This window comes from Cydia pomonella, chromosome 1 (assembly GCF_033807575.1).
Source record: "Cydia pomonella isolate Wapato2018A chromosome 1, ilCydPomo1, whole genome shotgun sequence".
Taxonomy (NCBI): Eukaryota; Metazoa; Arthropoda; class Insecta; order Lepidoptera; family Tortricidae; genus Cydia; species Cydia pomonella.
Window position 1 is genome coordinate 6,331,734 of NC_084703.1, and position 17,608 is coordinate 6,349,341.

The following is a 17,608-nucleotide window of genomic DNA, read 5'->3' on the forward strand; positions in this document are numbered from 1 at the left end:
GTGTAACGTCGAACAGCGTAAAACCAGAATTATTTATATTGGAATATACAATATAATAATAAGACTTTTTATCGCGGTAAGAAAGCCTTAGTCATCTTGCTTATCAACAAAATTTCATCGGTTTAAAAAAAAAATTTTTTTTCGGTAAAGCCCAATTTAAGGTTAAATTTAGCTCGATAAAAAAAATCATGAAATCATGTCTAATTTTTATTAAATTTTAATAATATATCATTACGCTGCATTCCACAGCACTATAATTTTAGTATAAAATAGATAGTGATATAGCCGAGGGACGGGACAAACATAATTTTTAACCGGGGTATATGTTCAGAGTTACCCGTTAAATGGCCATATATTCCTTTGCAAGTTTACCCCCTCTTAACTACTTATGGATATTATATTAGTTAAAAATTATTTATTTAAATTGACATACAATTTGTAATTTTTTCCTAGTCTTGAAAGTAATATTTTCCATATTCGGAGATAATAATTCATCGTCTATTGTTTCAGTACGTTCCTACTTTGATTTGTGCTATAGAAATAGAAAAAAATATGTACGTTATTCTAGTTTAATGAAAAAATATGCATTGAAAATTTCAATTTCAATACTGAAACCCTTAAAAGGATACAAACGATGACTTTGTGACACATTTTAACGAATTTCGGATGTATTATAGTTTTTGCTCAGAGGTTTGTATAAACCAACTTGGAATATGATCAATTAGGAAGGTGCCTTAGGACTTAACGAAACCGATACGCAATATTATCGAAAGAAATGTACATCTAGGTATCTCACCGCACACATACACAGTAGAAATAATCACTTACTCTAATAGAACGAAACAACCAGTGATAGTTATAGTATTTCGGAGCGAATGGCATTTTTGCAAAGCCGCTCATACACTTATTTACATTTAATAAGTGATTTTAATAAATATTGTATAACCGTGGTCGTATAGTCGTGGTGTCAATTACAATCGTAAGCAATGATATGTGACCGCAGCCGGAAAAACGTCCCTCTTTGTCGGTTGCCATAAGGACGCCATGACAGATTATTCGTATAAAGATACAAGGAAACCTTGTCCTTATGGCAAGCGACGTAGTGGGACGTTTTGCTGGCCGCGGTCACATGTTATAGACAAGTTATACGCTGTCCAAAATAGAAGCACTAATTGTGACGATTGTACATAATGTTCTGAGTCGTTGGACTTTAACTTGATGTGAAACTTGGTCAACCTTGCAGTTGGATGTTGAATTTTTCAAAGCCTTGCTGTCACTACATGACATGTTATGTTTTTTTTTAACCTTAACTCTTGTACAGTCAGCGTCAAATACTTTGTAGCAGTCAAAGTAGCCAAATAGTTCGGTACACCATACTAAATATATGGTGTACCGAACTATTTGGCTACTTTGGTTGCTACAAAGTATTTGACGCTGACTGTACCAAAAGGAAAATGAGAATTTCAAAATGTCTAAATAAATTTACAGTACATATGGTGCTACTTTACCGCACTAGTGCGCAAATTAGCATATTACGTTACGCGTTACTGTTTCAAACATTTAAATGAGTGTTTAATGCGGCGTAGTTAACACGGAGTGAACTAGATAGACTGTACTGTCAAAATTGTTTTAATAAATGTTCGATGGTCCAGATATCACTTAACGCATAGCTCCTACAGAGTCATCTATTTCATTGTCAAAATGCCTTATCATTTTAAATGCCGATTCTCTCCGAAACATAATAAGACTGGCCAACACTTAACGATACGCGTCCTAAACCTAACACGATTTTACAGGCATACAACGTTGACTATGCGATTGAGTATTGCCGATTATTGCACAAAACCTGCTCTTGACAGTTCCAACCAAATAAACATACTGTTCAGTCAACCGATTAATTGAAAATACACAAAATTGATAATATATGCGAGAGTGAGTGCCCGCTTAGGGTATTTTAAGTGCTAACAACATTTCAAATTTTATGATGAACGTGAACAGCTGTGGCGGCACCTGACGGCCAAATTAGTTATTTGACAGTTGCTAATGCTTAATTAACAGGTTGAAAAATCGGACCCTCAATAGTTCATACTTTCGCTAGGGGGGCGCTTACATCAGTTTGTTTCCCGACCACGTCTTAAGATTCATTTGGCTATTGATTACAGATCGTTATTTTAGGATTAGAAAGAACTCTGCATAAGCAGTACGAGAGGTAATTTTTGCAATATTGCTACTGGAGATTATTCTAATATTATACCACTTACAGTAAGAACACGATATAAAGTGCTCATACTTACCCCTGCAGTATAGTTCTAAACCTCAAACACGAGTGGATAATAACAATATACAAGGTGCCAACCTAAAACACGAGTAGTTAGCAGAAACAACTTCGTTTTCAGTGATGGTTTTATGAATAGAATTAAATTTTTATACAAATTAACATAATTAAAAAAAAACATAACGGTCAGGCTAAAAGTAAAAAACATTATGGTTCCTATGACCTCGTAAATTAATGGTTAAAATCCGCAACAGAGAGTTGTACAAAATATTTGTTGTTAGCACTTGCAAACCACAAACGAACACTGAAGAAAAAGCTTCGAGCTAAACCGTATAGGAAATAATTTCATAACACATCGCGAGGTGAGTTCCCGACCATCCGGCGTCTAGCTAGCATTGCAACAAATGAAATCTTAATGCTCTCATTGTTCAACGGGACCGCATCGAGCGTCAAAGCGGAAAGAATGGCTCACTTTTACAAAGTTACATTGTAGTAGCGTGCTTTATTTTGAAAAGACTAAGGCTACTTATGCCGCTCGCGTCGTACGATAATCCCAATGACAGTCTTCAAGACTCCGTTGGGTGAGGCTAATTTAACCCTTTTCCAGGCCGCAAGGTTTACCCATAAAATCCAAATATTTCTCGAAAGTCTAATTTGAACCTTAAATGCTAAAGTTGAAATTCAATTAGCGCGTACGTGGTCGATAAATCGTTCAACACCAAAGGGTTAAAAAAATCATTAAGAAAATTTGTTTTTACCGTATTTTGATTCCTTAAATATTACATTTCTAAATAACTTAAAAAAAAAATGTCAACATACATTTTACGTGCATATAAAAATGAATTGTCATAGGGGCCATCATTAGACGCGAGGTGCGTCGACACGGCATACGACGGCTCAGTGTAGCTCCCAGCGCAACACTTCTTTTACTAGTTCTCGGCGCCTGCACCCTTTGAGCCAAGTATTGCAATTATGGACCGTCTGTGCCCCGTATTTATGTAAATGTTACACTTGATTTATGATTCCGTATAACAATGTAATAGTGAGCCAGTTTATTTTGTTTTATAGAACCGTGTTTCAATAATGCCCGCATTCAAAGAGTAACTTCGATTCTTATTCTTTGGTGAAAACCGGGCCTATAAGTTAATTGATGAAATTATGTAAAACATGTGCGAAACGCTATCCAAATAAATAAAGGCTGGCGATGAGATTGGCTAACCACTTGACTATAAAAAAAATTATTTATACTAATAAATACGGTCCATGTGTAAAAGTTAATATTCTTATTACAAATAATTATTATTTATAAAATGATCAAACGCGGTTTAAAAATCTTATTATTCTGAGATTTAATTTTCATACAATTAAATAGTAATAATAAATACGTAAAATTAATTTTATGTAACACAAACATAAAATACATTATTTAAAAAGTATTTATAATACGTTCAGTTATCAGTCTCCGGGTTAACCATTTATTTAAAATACAGTTCAAAAGGGTGGTTATAACCTACTGTACCGATTCTCTTTTGAAGAGGAACGCAATGAAAATGGTCCGTGCTAACTTTGGAGGTGCTGACACACAAGGAATCATGGAATAGTGTGATCTACGTGATTGCTGCGTAATGTTTATATCTTTAGAATATCATTCAATACTAAGCATGTTGAGTTTTTCACTTTATTTATTTAAAATTTAGTTTCTAGTTTAAATTCTTTCCGTTTATCTACTTATCGAAGCAAAAGACTTTGTGAGATGCTATCCATGAAGGCAAAGCCCATTCTTCATTCATCGATAATAACTGATTAAATTAGTAGAAAAGATGAGGTCGAGCCTGTTCGTGGATGGCATATCTACAGCAGCTAAATTAATGGTTTTAAAACAAGTAAATATTAGGCCGGTACGTGATCTAAATGAAACCCGAGTTGTAGCACCTACATAACGATTTACTTTGGCTCTTTCGGAAATTGAAATACTTTGTTCAATACATAAAAATGTTTTAAAACTTATAATAATGTGGTTTGCCTCTAATAAATAAAATTTTGAGTGAATAGTCAATCACACCAGCCATATTAATAAATGTAGATAGACTGAATAACCGTGTGATGCGTATTTGTGATAACTATGCAATTTTGAAAAATATATGTAATACCTAATTTCAATATAATTAATTACACATATGACAAAATTAATGAGATTCCGTAAGAGGCACAAAGTAAAACAGTAACATTAACAAAAATATATAAGCTATGTACTATATTACGATTTACTTGTGCATCACACAATGCACAAAACTATTATAAATCTTAGAGTAACTTTAAGTTAATCATTGAGCTTTCCATTTATACAAATAAATAATTATAAAGAAGAAATATACAGACACTATAGTTAAAATTTTCTGTACAGAAATTCACGCTTGAGAAAGTGTCGCTATCACTATTTAACGCGCGTTCTTTTTTTTATATCACCTCACTTCACAGTGTTTATTGACAGTAAGCGACAGCGGCTGCGTGGCGGCCGATGTCGCGGGGGCGGGGGCGGGCGCAGGAGCGGGCGCGGGCGATGTAGCGTCGGCGGAGGTGGAAGCACCCTCCAAGTCCTTCATCACGTACCCAGAGCCCTGCGAGCTCCGCGCCAGTTTTAACCGAATAGGCGTCACTTTAGCGGTCCGTATTTTATTGCGCATACCGGAGGAAGCCTCCGAGGGTGGGTCGATCGCGAGCGGGTCGGGCGCGGTGGGATCGTACTCGAACGGGTCCACGGGCGGCTCGGGCGCCGCCGCTGCTGCCGCTGCTGCCCCGCCCGCGGCCGCTTCCTCCTCTTTAGTGCGCTTAATCTTTATTATCAACTTGGCACCACTTTCACTTTCACTGTTCACCACTTGTAACTTCTCCTTTTCCGATTTCTTATCCTTTTTGCGCTTCCTCTTCTCAGCCTTGCTGGGTTTCACCTTCTTGGTTTTCTCGTCCTCCTCGAAGTCAGCCATGACCATGCGGCGGTATTTCATGCTCTCGCGGCGCAGATCCTCGAAGCTGGGCGTGGCGGGGACGGAGGTGTGCAGTCGCTTTTTGGGCGGCCGGAACTGGAAGCCGACGGGCTCCTCCACCTGCTGGACTATGTTGGAGCCGATCTTTATTTTGATTTTAGGTGCGACCGGCGAGCTGGCGGGCCGCGGCGGTTTGGTGACGCGACCGCGCCGCTTGTGCGCCGGCGTGGAAGTCGCGGGGCCGGCCAGTGTCGATAACTTGGTGTCGTCGGAGGGATCCACGTCGTCGTTCATGCTCACTTCCAAGTGTCGCAGCTCCCTCGAGAGGCCGCTCGTGGTCTTTCGCTTCTTCTTTTCCACGGGCGCATCAGACTTGTAATCGTCCCGAGTGGGAATGCTGGTCATGGAAGCGACGGCTTTGGGAATGGTGATAACGGCGCGGGCGATGGGAGGCGGCGCGGCCGGTGGCGGGACGGCTGCCAGTGACACGCCCGCCGCCGGGTCGTCCATGTTCATGTCCTGCGTCCAGTACTGGCGAAGCAGCTCCTTCTTCCGCATGCGGCGTAGATTAGTAGAGCCGGTCATCATGGAGGACGGCCCACCGGCCGCCGCCATGCCAGCGCCGGGGTCGAGCACGGGCGGCGGCGGCTGCGGAGCCACCGGCGTAACTGAGCTGGAGTAGTTCGCGTCCAGGAACGGCCCTTTGATTTTCACTTTGAGTTGGTTCCTGGAGTCCGATAGCGACACTTTAGGCAAGTTAGGCGTATAGGTATCTTTCGCAGGCTGAGTTAGTTGAGCCGGCGCAGGAGAGCCGGGGCGCGGCTTACTGGCCATGAGTTCGGAGTGAAGCTGTTTCTCGAGGTCCTCGTCTATGTCGGGCAGCTGCTGGTCGGCGGTGCCGCTGGCGAAAGCCAACAGATGGCTGTGGTAGGCGTCTGCGACGGGCGGTGCGGCGCCCTCGAACGAGGGGTTGTAGGTGCGCATGTCGACGGGCCCGGGCAGTACAGGATGCACCTGCGAGAAGCCGGGCCCGCGCTCTGCGGACTTGAGGCCCGGCGAGCGCGGCGGGTCGGGCGGCTCGGGCGTCGGCGGTTTCGCGCCCTTATCTTCGGCGCTCGGAGTCTTCTTCACCGCCTGCGGACTCTGCACTTGTGGCGACTGCGACGCGTCCTTGTACGAAGCCTCGGACTTTCTGTCGTCTCTTACGTCGATTGATTTCCGCCTTTCTCGCAACGCTTTGAGATCTACGCCGTCATTCGCAATTTCTTCGTCGAAGTCGTACACTGTGCCGACAAGTTTGCTTTGTATAGAGTTGCCCGAGTAGTCATAACCAGGGGCACCATGGCCGCGGCTCTTTGACCGTCCTCGGCCTCTCTGACTTCGATTGCTCCTGTTGCTCGCTCGCTTATTACCTTTGGGTGCTTCACTCTGTTTAGGTGATATAGGGCTTTTTCCGGGAGACTTCCCTGAGAACTTGTTAGACCTCGGGGCTTTAGGTGGAATGGGAGACTTGGATTCTTGCGCATGCAGACTGAGCATGGTTTCGTTGCTATCGTTGGATAATTTAGTGGCAGCTTTGCTGGAGGTCTCGGTCGAGTCGGCACTAGGGCTCGTGACGACGTGTATAGTACTAGGACTCGTGGACCGCGGTTCGACGGGCTCAGCGTCGTCACGAGGCGAGTCAAGAGGTTTTGGCGTCGGTGGTGCAATCATAGCAGTAGTCAGCGCAATATTTTGCGACGAAGATGTGAACGCTGCACATAGCGTTGGGAACGCCGGTTTAGATAAAGGTTGCATGAGAGGAGTACTGGCGTAGGACAAGCCAGGAGGCGGGTAAAGACCGGGCCCAGGTGAGGGTAAAGTGAGTTGAGCAGAAGCACAAGCTCCGGCACCGAACAACGGCAAGGAACCCATGGAACTGAGGAATGGTGACGCGTCTTGTGGGTACGACGAATACTGATTCAACGGCATGGCAGGCTCTACGGGGCAACCGTACGCTGGCAAAGGCGGGTATCGCTCGAGCTCTGGCAGCATATGACTTGTGATGTGCGCATCGCAACTATTCACGTGTTTCAAGTCCTCTGGTTTCTGCGAGCAAATTGATCCTTCAGACGATGTGCTCGAAGCGGACGACCGCCGTGAGATTATTTTGTTCTCCCTCCATTTCTCTTGGCTCACATATGGCGATGAGATGGTAGCGCAGTCGGAATGAAGCTGCGAGTTGTTGTTGTCATAGTTATCATGAACGAGGGCCATAGTGTCATTGCTCGCAATAGAATGATCGACCACGGACAGTGATTGGGAATCATCGCTTTGCTTGGAAAGTGATACGTTGTCGCCCACCTCTGAAACGGATTGTATGTCGGACTGAACGGTCGCCGGCTCTTTCGAGTCTTCGTTGTACCGGTCGTATTTTCTATCGTTAGGCAGCTCGACTTCGTTGTGCTGCAAGGGCAAATTGCGCCATTTTTCATTGCTTGTCATGGGTATGGGCTGGCAGTCTTTGTTGTCATGTATGCTATTTCTGCGCGATAGCTCATCCGGGTGGGGCTCGTGGTTGACCGGTTGTAGGTCATTTGACGGCAGCTTGGGTTCGTGAATATCGATGGCCGCGTTTTTGTTAGGTGGCGGAGTTTCGGGACCTTTACGGGGGCTCCTGATATCGTCATCTCTGATTTCTTTGTCATCGTGAAGTGGCTGTTCGTCTTGAGTCTCAGCCTTCTTGCTGCTCAGTTGCATTCGCAGTCTATCGACCAGGTTCCGAGTTTCCTGAACGCCTTGCTCCTTCTCCTCCTTGAATATAAACTCTGGGTAAGTAAAAGGTTTGATCATCTCATCGTTGTTGAAGCCGTCGTCGATGGCCAACATTTCAAATTCGAACCGGTCGAGCTCGTTGTCTTTGCCTTGCGGAGAGAACATGGAACGGCAGGGGTTGACCGACGGTATCTTTGCACTCTTGGAAATCTCGACGCCCTGCACGTGGCTGGCATCTTGGGCTATAAACTTCTTTTCCTCCAGCGTGGATCGCTTCCTCATGTTCCGCGGTATCGGGTTATCCACATCTATTATAGGTTCTATGTTAAATGTTCGGGCGTCCATGGGTGTCTTTGGTGACTTGATCATCATGTTTTCGTTCAAGTTAGCTTGTATTTTTGCGATCATTTTTATGCTGTTTTTGTCAGCCGCATCAGAGTCGAGCAGCTTATCTTCAGTCATGTACTTGTCATGGCTGCCCAATTTCTCTACAGGCGGCGGGAGGGGGCTGGCAGGTTTATCTAACCAGTGTTTTTCATTCTCTGCGTACCTGTCATTGGCATGGAACTCATTTTCTGCCCTTGGGCTCTTTTTGTCAGCCGTTTTGACCTTTTCGGTAATTTCTGGTTTCTTGAGTGGGGAGTGACTACTAGCGGTGTGCGCTTCGGTTTCGGTTTCGTCGTCATGCCTGTTGAGTATCTTCTTTTTGGCCGACTCGCGCGGCGGTTCATGTACCGTTACATCTTTCGACACCTCTTTAACACTCATACGTCTGTTAGGAATACTCTTATGTTTCAACTCGGCGCTCTTCCTAGGACTGGGTTTGGATGAGATCGGGTCCGCAACTGGCGACTTGATCTTGTCTTTATCGTCGACGGAGACGCGAGTCCTGGGCTTGGGCGGAGAGCCCCTGATGGGTTTCGCTTCGACGACTGGTTCTTCTTTGATTTCGGGCTTCACCTCCTCGTCCGTTTTCCGCTCCGGAGTTGGAAGCTCACGGGGCTGGCTGCCCTCTTTGGGAGTTTTATTGGAGCCAGAGGCATATCCGTTGTCGTCTTTAGATGGTTTTCTCTGTCGGGCATCAGGCTTATTAGGCATATTTCCGCTTGAAGTAATGCTTCTGGTCCGAGCACGTGTGGCGGCCCGCGCGTTGCCGGCTCGGCTCGATTCCTCTCCTTGAGGAGCCGGTGATGGTACCCTGCACTCGGACCCCCGTTCGGAAGTTTTAAGCTTCTTGTCAGGGGCCTTGCGAGGGGACGCATCGGTGGAGAGGCTTTTTCCCTTTCGTCGTCGGCGGGGTCGCTTGGGAGAGGGGCTGCCGGAACCGGAGAATCGCGACCCTTGAGAGCTTTCAGAATCACTCGAGGCACTAGTTGAAGACAATGGTCTTGACACCTTGTCGAGAAAGGGCAAGTCCACGGTCGGTCTAGTACCCGGCGGTGAGAACATGGATGGCTGCCGGATGGCGGGTTTGATTTCTCGCGCTTTGGCCGTCGGTTTGAGACCAGGCTTCTCGGGTTCCTCTTCGGAGCTGGATGATGAAGAATAGCTACTGCTGCTCGAGTTTGATGAAGAACTGGAGCTTTCCTTTTGGGGAGTCTTCGAGCTTTTACCCTCTTCTTTCTTAGGAGTGAGCTTCGTGGAGTCAGACTTTTCGACCTCTTTTTTCTTATCAGTGTCGGATGTTTCGGCAACAGGCGCCTTCGTGCCCAGACCCTTGATATGCGCGGCTGCTTTCTTGGCAGCTTGCCTTTGAGGAACGTACGCTATAGTTTCTTTTTCAACGTCCTTCAAAGACTTCTTGCGCCCAACCTTGGCAGGAATATCTTTAGGTGGTTCTTTGCCCTTGGACTTGATGGGTATTTTTGGTTTAGGCGGTTTAGTATCGTCACCGCTGCTTGGTTTTTCAACAACTCCCTCTTCCTTTTTGCCACCGGTGGTGGAGCGCATATTCTCAGAAGCTTTCTTGGCAGCCTGTCTTTGTGGAACAATAAGATCAGAAGGATCCTTGCTTGCTTGTTTTGAGAATTTGATATTTTCCTTATTCTTAGCTTCATCATCAGAATCATTACTTTTGATTGGAGTAGTCTTCTTTTCCCCTTTGTTAGATGGCTTTCTGCCTCTTTTCTTTGGAGCTGGTTTCTCGGCGATTTTAGTAGGGCTCTTCTTTTCAGGTTGGCTTGGAATGAATTCTTTCATGGCCGCCTTCGTTCTAGGCAGGGGTTGTTGAGAGTCGTTGTCTGGTGACTTGTCTGGTTTGGACTTGTCAGCTTTGGCCTTATCGGATTTGAGATCTGTTTTGCTGGAGGATTCCTCACTGCTGTCAGAGTAAATGTTATCAGGAAACTTGCTGTTGTGTTGCCTGGTGGCCCGGATGGGCATGAGCTCGTCGCTGTCGGTGGCCGAAGCTCCCGACTTCACTGCCTCTGCCATTTCCTTTTCAAGGTGTTGGAGCGTTTTGCTACGTGACCGGTCTTTCTTTATCCTCGATTGAAGCGCTTCATCTTCGCTGCTGCTCTCAACCAGCGCTTTGGACTGTGGTACCTTTTTCTTCTTCCTTTCGATCTTCTTGGGTGATCTTTTACCCTTACCCTTGCCGGGCGACACCTTTTTCTTTGGTGATCCAGAGGCTTTTTTGTCGTCGTCCGTGCTCGAGCCGATCGCCCGTCCGCGGAATCGCGTTGAACGTGAGATTTCGGGAGCACTCTCTTCACTAGATAACCCGCTGTACATGCTGCCGCTTCGCCGTGACCCATTTACGTAATGTTTCTTGTACGGGTTGGATGATTTCGCGCCTTTAACCATGCCGTTGCGATCCTTCTTCTTTTCATCGCCGGACTCGGGTGGAGCGATACGAGCTAACATTTCTTCGAAATCGTTCTTGTGGTCGGGAGCATTGGGATGGGAATACAACCTATCGTAAATAGAGGGGCCGTGGTTGGCCTCGATAATAGCGGCTAAGTCAGGCCCGCTAATGGTCGGGTCCGCAGATAGAACCGCAACTTGTTTGTGGAAAGTCTGTTCGCGCATGCGGAAGAATGAGCGCGACAATTTCTCACGGCGGCTGACCATGTAGCAAAGGTTCCGCACGCGCTCGAGGTCCTGCCTGAGCTGCACGAACATCTTCATCTTGTCAAGGTCCGCCTGCTCCTGGCGATGCGTGAGGAGCTCGCTGTCGTCGGACTTGGGCGGCAGTAGCGGCCGGTTGCGGCCGGCGCGGCGCTTCATCTTCCAATAGTTATATATGTAGTTGATGGCGTCCTGGTCGACGTCGAGCAGATGCGTACTCACGTCCTTGACGCTGACGTGCTTGTCAAACTCGCCTTCTATCTCCTGTAGCCTCGCGGCACGCGCCTGATTTTTCTCCTCCGACGTCATATCCTTTCGCCGCTTGCGTTTCACCTCCTCCTCGTCTGACCCGGAGCCCGGACACTTCTCCTTCTTCGAATTAACACTATGCTTCTGACAGTATGAGCGCAGCTTCACACCGTCATCTGCGTTTTCGTCTTCTATTATTGCACGCATTTCTAGTCCATGTTTAAATGCACAAGTAACGTGATAAGCAGTCTTACAAGTCTTTACAGAGCACTGTATACACGCACCTTTCCGTTCGCGACATAGTACACACACGAGAGACCAGCGCGACGCCGGTATTGAGGAGATTTTTGTGATAGGTTCCATTTTTTCAGCACAACCTATAGACACTTCGGGGATCCAGAGGACGCAGCTGACGTGGGCCCACTTATGGCCGGTGGGCGTACACTTCATGGCGCCACCGAGGTTGGGGCAGAGCACGCACGTGGGTCGAACGCCGTCGCCACACGGCCGGCACAGCCACTGACCTGAAAATTCAGCATTTGGTTTGAATAAACGCGCCTCAATAACTAAGACGGCGGAATAAGCGGAACTTGACCGGATAGTTACCGTCGGGTATGACAGTGATGCCGTAGCAGGCCTGGTGGACGCAGATGTTGCAGGAGTCACAGAAGACCATCTCGTTGCCATCCTCGGAGTCAGGCGAGCGGCACACGTCGCAGATTACGTTCTCGTCGTACTCTATGCCTAGGCCCTCCTCTGACTTCATGATGGCTTGAATTTTATCCCACGTCCGCACCTGAGGAGAAAAAAATACATTAGTCATGAAAACTAGACCTCTATGTGATGATGCTGTTGTACATAAATAAAAAATAAAATAAAAATATAATTTAAAAACCAACTATTTACATCAAACATCATTTCGAAATCTTATACCAGTCTAACAACTCTACGAATATATATATATATATATATATATATATATATATATATATTTACAGCAACACTAACAGGGTGATTTAAGAAAGAACAACGACGAGACGGCTGCCCTAATACCGTTCCAAGCGGGCGTCCCTACACTACTACACACAAGGCACGCAGCGGCAGCGCATGAGAACTAAAGCCAGTAAAGTGCTAATAATCATAATCATTTATTTGTAAAGCTAATTTACATGTCACTAATAATAAAAAAAGTAAATACTTTCAATTGAGAGTAATCAAAGTAAATAGCACAATTATTAATTAGTCATTATGAACTCGTCATAATTGTAGAACGGGCGCTCAATAAGCCAACTTCTTAGGCGATGTTTAAAGCTGCTTACGCTTGGGGCCTCAGTTATATTTTTTGGTAGATAGTTATATACTGTGAGGCCCGTCACATGAGTCAGTCTAATAAGAATAATATGCAGATACTCGCGTCTAAGCGTTAAGTTGGATGGTTAATAATAACGGATGATTAATGTTATTCCCTTATTCATAAACGTGTACTAAAGTTACGATGCCGCTAATAATCGTTTGTTCCTTTTCATCATACCAATATGTCGGAAAGGGACAAACGATTATTAGCGGCATCGTAACTTAAGTACACGTTTATGAATAAGGGGGTTAATGTTTAAGTATTATTATGTAAGTACTAACATAGGGTGTAAGTTATTCTAGTTTACTAACAAAAATATGGAACACCTGGTTAAACGAATTTTATTTTGTTTTGAATATATGTCTTATTTTTTTTTATGAATGAAGCTCGCTATAAACCGTGTTTTTTTTTATTTCCGTTAATTTCAAGGGTTCATTCCTGAGCTTAAATTAAGTAACTTTCTCAAAGACACCGGTATTCCAATTAACTTCATTTCGGAGGTAACAATATTTTTTTTTCTTATAAGACCCTTACGAGCGTGTACACTTGCCTTAGGGCCTGTTTACATATTGATTAGTGTCTAGTACGAATTTATTCATTTGCAACTAAAGTTAAGTACTATCTCGGACGATCGATGTGTTTCTGCACACAGTTTTCAGTTGCTTGGTTGAATTAAATGTATGTAACGCTATATGTAACATTTTTTTTTATTACTTATGCCATTTAATTTCCTTAAACGTACTCACTTACCCATACCCCGAAGATAACAGAATTCAATAAAAACACGGTGTATACTCTTATTTGTATTAAGTTTTCTAGAATATTTTATTTATGATTTATGATTATCTACTTATCCATAGCCACGTTCTAACCAAGCTGTTTTTATTATAATTTTTATACATTATATGTTAGCACTATAAACACGATTTAAAAATGAAGCCTGTTGAATTAAATTGTCCAGAATTTTAGCAGAAAGCGCATTTTGGCTGGTTACTGTAATAGTTTTATTAAAGCGCAATGATAATTATAACAGTTTGAATAGGCACATTATTTTTCAACATTACTATTTTGATGTTTTTTTTTTTAAGTTTCCCTTATTCAGGCCTAGTACTATCTATCGACCACATACGCGCCAATAGAATTTAAACTTTAGTATTCCGATTTAAGGGTAAAATTAGATTGCACTTTCGGAAAATGAGACTTGCCTTGAAATGAATCATCGAAGCTGGATTCATTGGTTTTTTTTTTTTTGGGAAATCCTTGTAGATTATCGCGGCCTGGAAAAGGGTTAAATTTGACCCCAACTCAGATGATATTTAGTCTACATTAACTGTTATTCTAAACATCGAAATTCTAAATACGTTACTCGAGGTAACAATAATATACTTTAAAATTAAAATTTAATGGTTTTGTCACGTATTGGTACAGTTGCCTTCAGAATCCTTTAATTTCTTGATAACTGATGTCTAGATATTTGTGTTCACGTTAGCCGCTTCGATATCTCTGATGGCGACTGTAGATATAGTTAGCTCAACATGGTTCCGATGCGTCGTAGATTATTCTATTACGTGACAGAACTCAATACCTCTGAAGAAGTATGTTCGATGCATTCGATACTTATCGAGCTAATTGACTACCAGTATGAAAGATACTGTCAAATTTTAATATCAGTATGATTAAACATATATTAATATTAGAACAGGTAAGAAATTTAACTCTTAGATGCATGAAGTATCTCAAAAACACCCTGGTTAAAGTGACAATCAAATTCATTTTAAATTAAAAAATTATTTGTCATAAGATAATTTTTAAGAAAAAAAAACCGACTTCAATGAGGGAGACCGGTGAAAGAAAGATTATTGTTGATTTTGGATTTCATACAATGAAATTAAAAAGACTGGTAAAATACCCGCAATAGGGTATTCGACTATATTTAAAATAAATTATTTATAAGTTTGCTTAAAAGAGTTGAGACGTACCCTCTATTCCTCATGGAATCCATCGTCAAAACTCAAGCTTGACAAAAATGTACCTTGAAAACCTAACTGCTTCACAAACATGCGAAGAGAACAAATTACAAAACGTGAACTATGCGGCGTTGAAGAGTTCCATTCTGTTCATCATCAGCAGTTCCGCTTCATCAAATGTCACTTCTACAAATTTAAATGCTTGATTTGTTGATGAAAATACAAAAACCACTATATGTATGCTCTTCACATTTGAGGAGTTCCCTCGATTCCTCATGGATCCCATCATCAGAACTGAGTTCTGACAAAAACGGGACCAATCTGTAATATATAAAGTCAAGCAAAAAATAATTTTCAATATCGGTTCAGAAATATCGGAGTTATGACCAAACATTAAAAAAAAACATACACACCGAAGTGATAACCTCCTCCTTTTGACATCTTGAAGTCGGTTAAAAAAGTGGACTTCGAACATATATATGACACATTTTGTTAGCATTTTAACCTGAGAGTTATAACCTGTTATAATCTGAAAGTTTTCGATGGTTGTTTGACTTGAAATATTAAATTAATAATTAACATATATTTTAATTCGTTATTAATTAATATAAATGAAAAGGTTTATTAAGTATATAAACTGTTGGTAAAATCATGGTTGGCCACAAAAAGTGCGAGATTATGAAGAAATGAAGGTTAACGTTATTTCTTTTCTCTTGAACTCCACTTAATTTTAATTTCAAGAGAACTTAAACACTGGTTCTTGTTTCAATATCAATATTGATACTTCATGCATCTAAAGTGTTAAGAATAAATCGTGCCGCGAATTTGATGTACGGCCTCATATATTATGAGGTAATTCTGCTTGTCAAAAGGTGAGGTATAACAATTTGCATCATCGAGTTCACGTTTTATATCTCGGAGGCACGATTTATTGTTACTCTTCATACCTCTTCTGCTGTTAAACTCTAGAGGTCACGATAATTTATAAGTAATTTACCTGTGACGCCGGCTCCTCCTTAAACCGTGTAATAATTCCCCCATATTCACGGGGGCCACACATCTATTGTATATATATTGACCAATAGCAATAAAAATATCCAAATAGAGCGAAATATAGGAACTAAATTTAGTTATAAATTTATTATTACAAAATAGTAATCTGTTTGAATGGCAGTTTTGAATGTTGGCCTTGAATGAACAGGCACTAATTGCCAAATAATTGATTTGCAGAATACTTTAGAGTCCATCCGTATTAACATTTGTAACATGAGCAAAATCTAATAGCGTAATAAAACGACCGTTTATCATTAACATAACACTATAAAATTTTAAAAGTTTTTTTTATAAATATAAAATTTTCTCTAAACACATGCGCGACATTTGCCCAAACCGTTATCAACGCGTTTCGTTCATTATCTTTACAAAATATCCTCTTTACCGATATAAAATGTTTTTTTTTTTTTTTTTTTAAGATAATAAAAGCCGAAAATGTAAAAGAACGAAAATAGTTGGCGGGGGATGAGCGCACGCCCGCTCTCCGTGCACTGCAAACTGCGTATGATGGGAGACGCGACGCCCCTATAACTAGCTTCGCCACCCACCGATGACTAGCAGCTTATTCAGATTACTATAATATGATACCAATTTAGTTTGATATTTATCGCACTTGCACTAATATGTCTGAACTATGCACTAGATATAATAAAAATGGTATCCTATTCTACAAGTCCGAATGCGCCCTCTGGTGCCTCGCACGCGCAGTTTGAATCTCAATCAACCAATAGAGCCGCACCAAATGTATTTACTCTTTCACCGCAAATACCTCTGTATGCAACGAAAGAGACGCAATGAACGAACCACGCGAGGTTAAAACTTTTGCAGAACTTAAATAGTGCCCAACGTATAAGTAAAATTACAAAAATATGCAGCGTGGCCAGTTTACATATTATGCAATACTTTCAATATCATGTGACAGACCAACTTTGACAGGCCGGTCAGAGTTTGCACCTGTTTTACTGCAAAGAATACCCTGATACCTCTACGGACTACGGTGTAGCACAAGTAGCGTAGGTTACACACGATACATTTATTTATGTAAAATAGGATTTGTTCTTTTTCGGGGCCTATATAATAAATAATAATATAAATAAATATTATAGGACATTATTACACAAATTGACTAAGTCCCACAATAAACTCAATAAGGCTTATGTTGAGGGTATTTAGACAACGATATATATAATATATAAATATTTATAAATACTTAAATACATAGAAAACACCCATGACTCAGGAACAAATATCCATGCTCATCACACGAATAAATGCCCTTACCAGGATTTGAACCCGGAACCATCGGCTTCGTAGGCAGGGTCACTACCTACTAGGCCAGACCGGTCGTCTATACGGACCTATTAATGCAATAGAAAAATTAGAAATGAGACCGAGAGACATTATTTAAATCTTGACACGTTTCACAACCGTAAAACATGCAGTAAAGTGATATTTTAAATTAATCCTTTTTTTACAAGACAATAACATCAGTAACATAGCAATGTAGCAGCTTATTACTCACTACATTATCCAGGAAAAAAGAAAAATGCAGTCCCAACGGCCAACAAAATGGCCCCGGGGAGCTAATAAGATTATAAAATGTTTATGAAATTTTATCTTTGCCGTGCAGAGTATAACGAGAAGCGACTGGCTCTTTAATGTACTTTCCTTTAAAATGTAAAAGGCTTTCAACCTACACGGAGCATAGTTTAGTGCAAATTTGTGTTTTTTTTAATGAAGAATGTGACATGTTGAGCAAAAACCTAAGATAAACAACTAAACATCATAGATCGCAGTGCCCTATGCAACTCCGTATATCCATCGGTAGTTGTTTTTTTATTTAATTAAAGAATAAGAGACATGAAAAATACAAAAAGCGAAGCGCAACTGCATACTGCGTGAG

The 17,608-nt window shown here is 42.2% G+C and overlaps 1 protein-coding gene across 1 annotated transcript in view; it reads right to left on the reverse strand.

Moving 5' to 3' along the window:
* Window positions 1–1,446: 1,446 nt before the first annotated feature.
* The window catches only part of LOC133523662 (PHD finger protein rhinoceros), a 58,085-nt gene continuing 41,923 nt past the window's right edge, over window positions 1,447–17,608 (reverse strand). The window contains exons 5-6 of the mRNA XM_061859374.1: window positions 11,938–12,127; window positions 1,447–11,855 (exon numbers count right to left, since the gene is read on the reverse strand). Of these exons, the coding sequence (XP_061715358.1) occupies window positions 4,738–11,855; window positions 11,938–12,127 (7,308 nt within the window). The 3' untranslated portion in view covers window positions 1,447–4,737. The remainder of the gene's footprint in view (window positions 11,856–11,937; window positions 12,128–17,608) is intronic.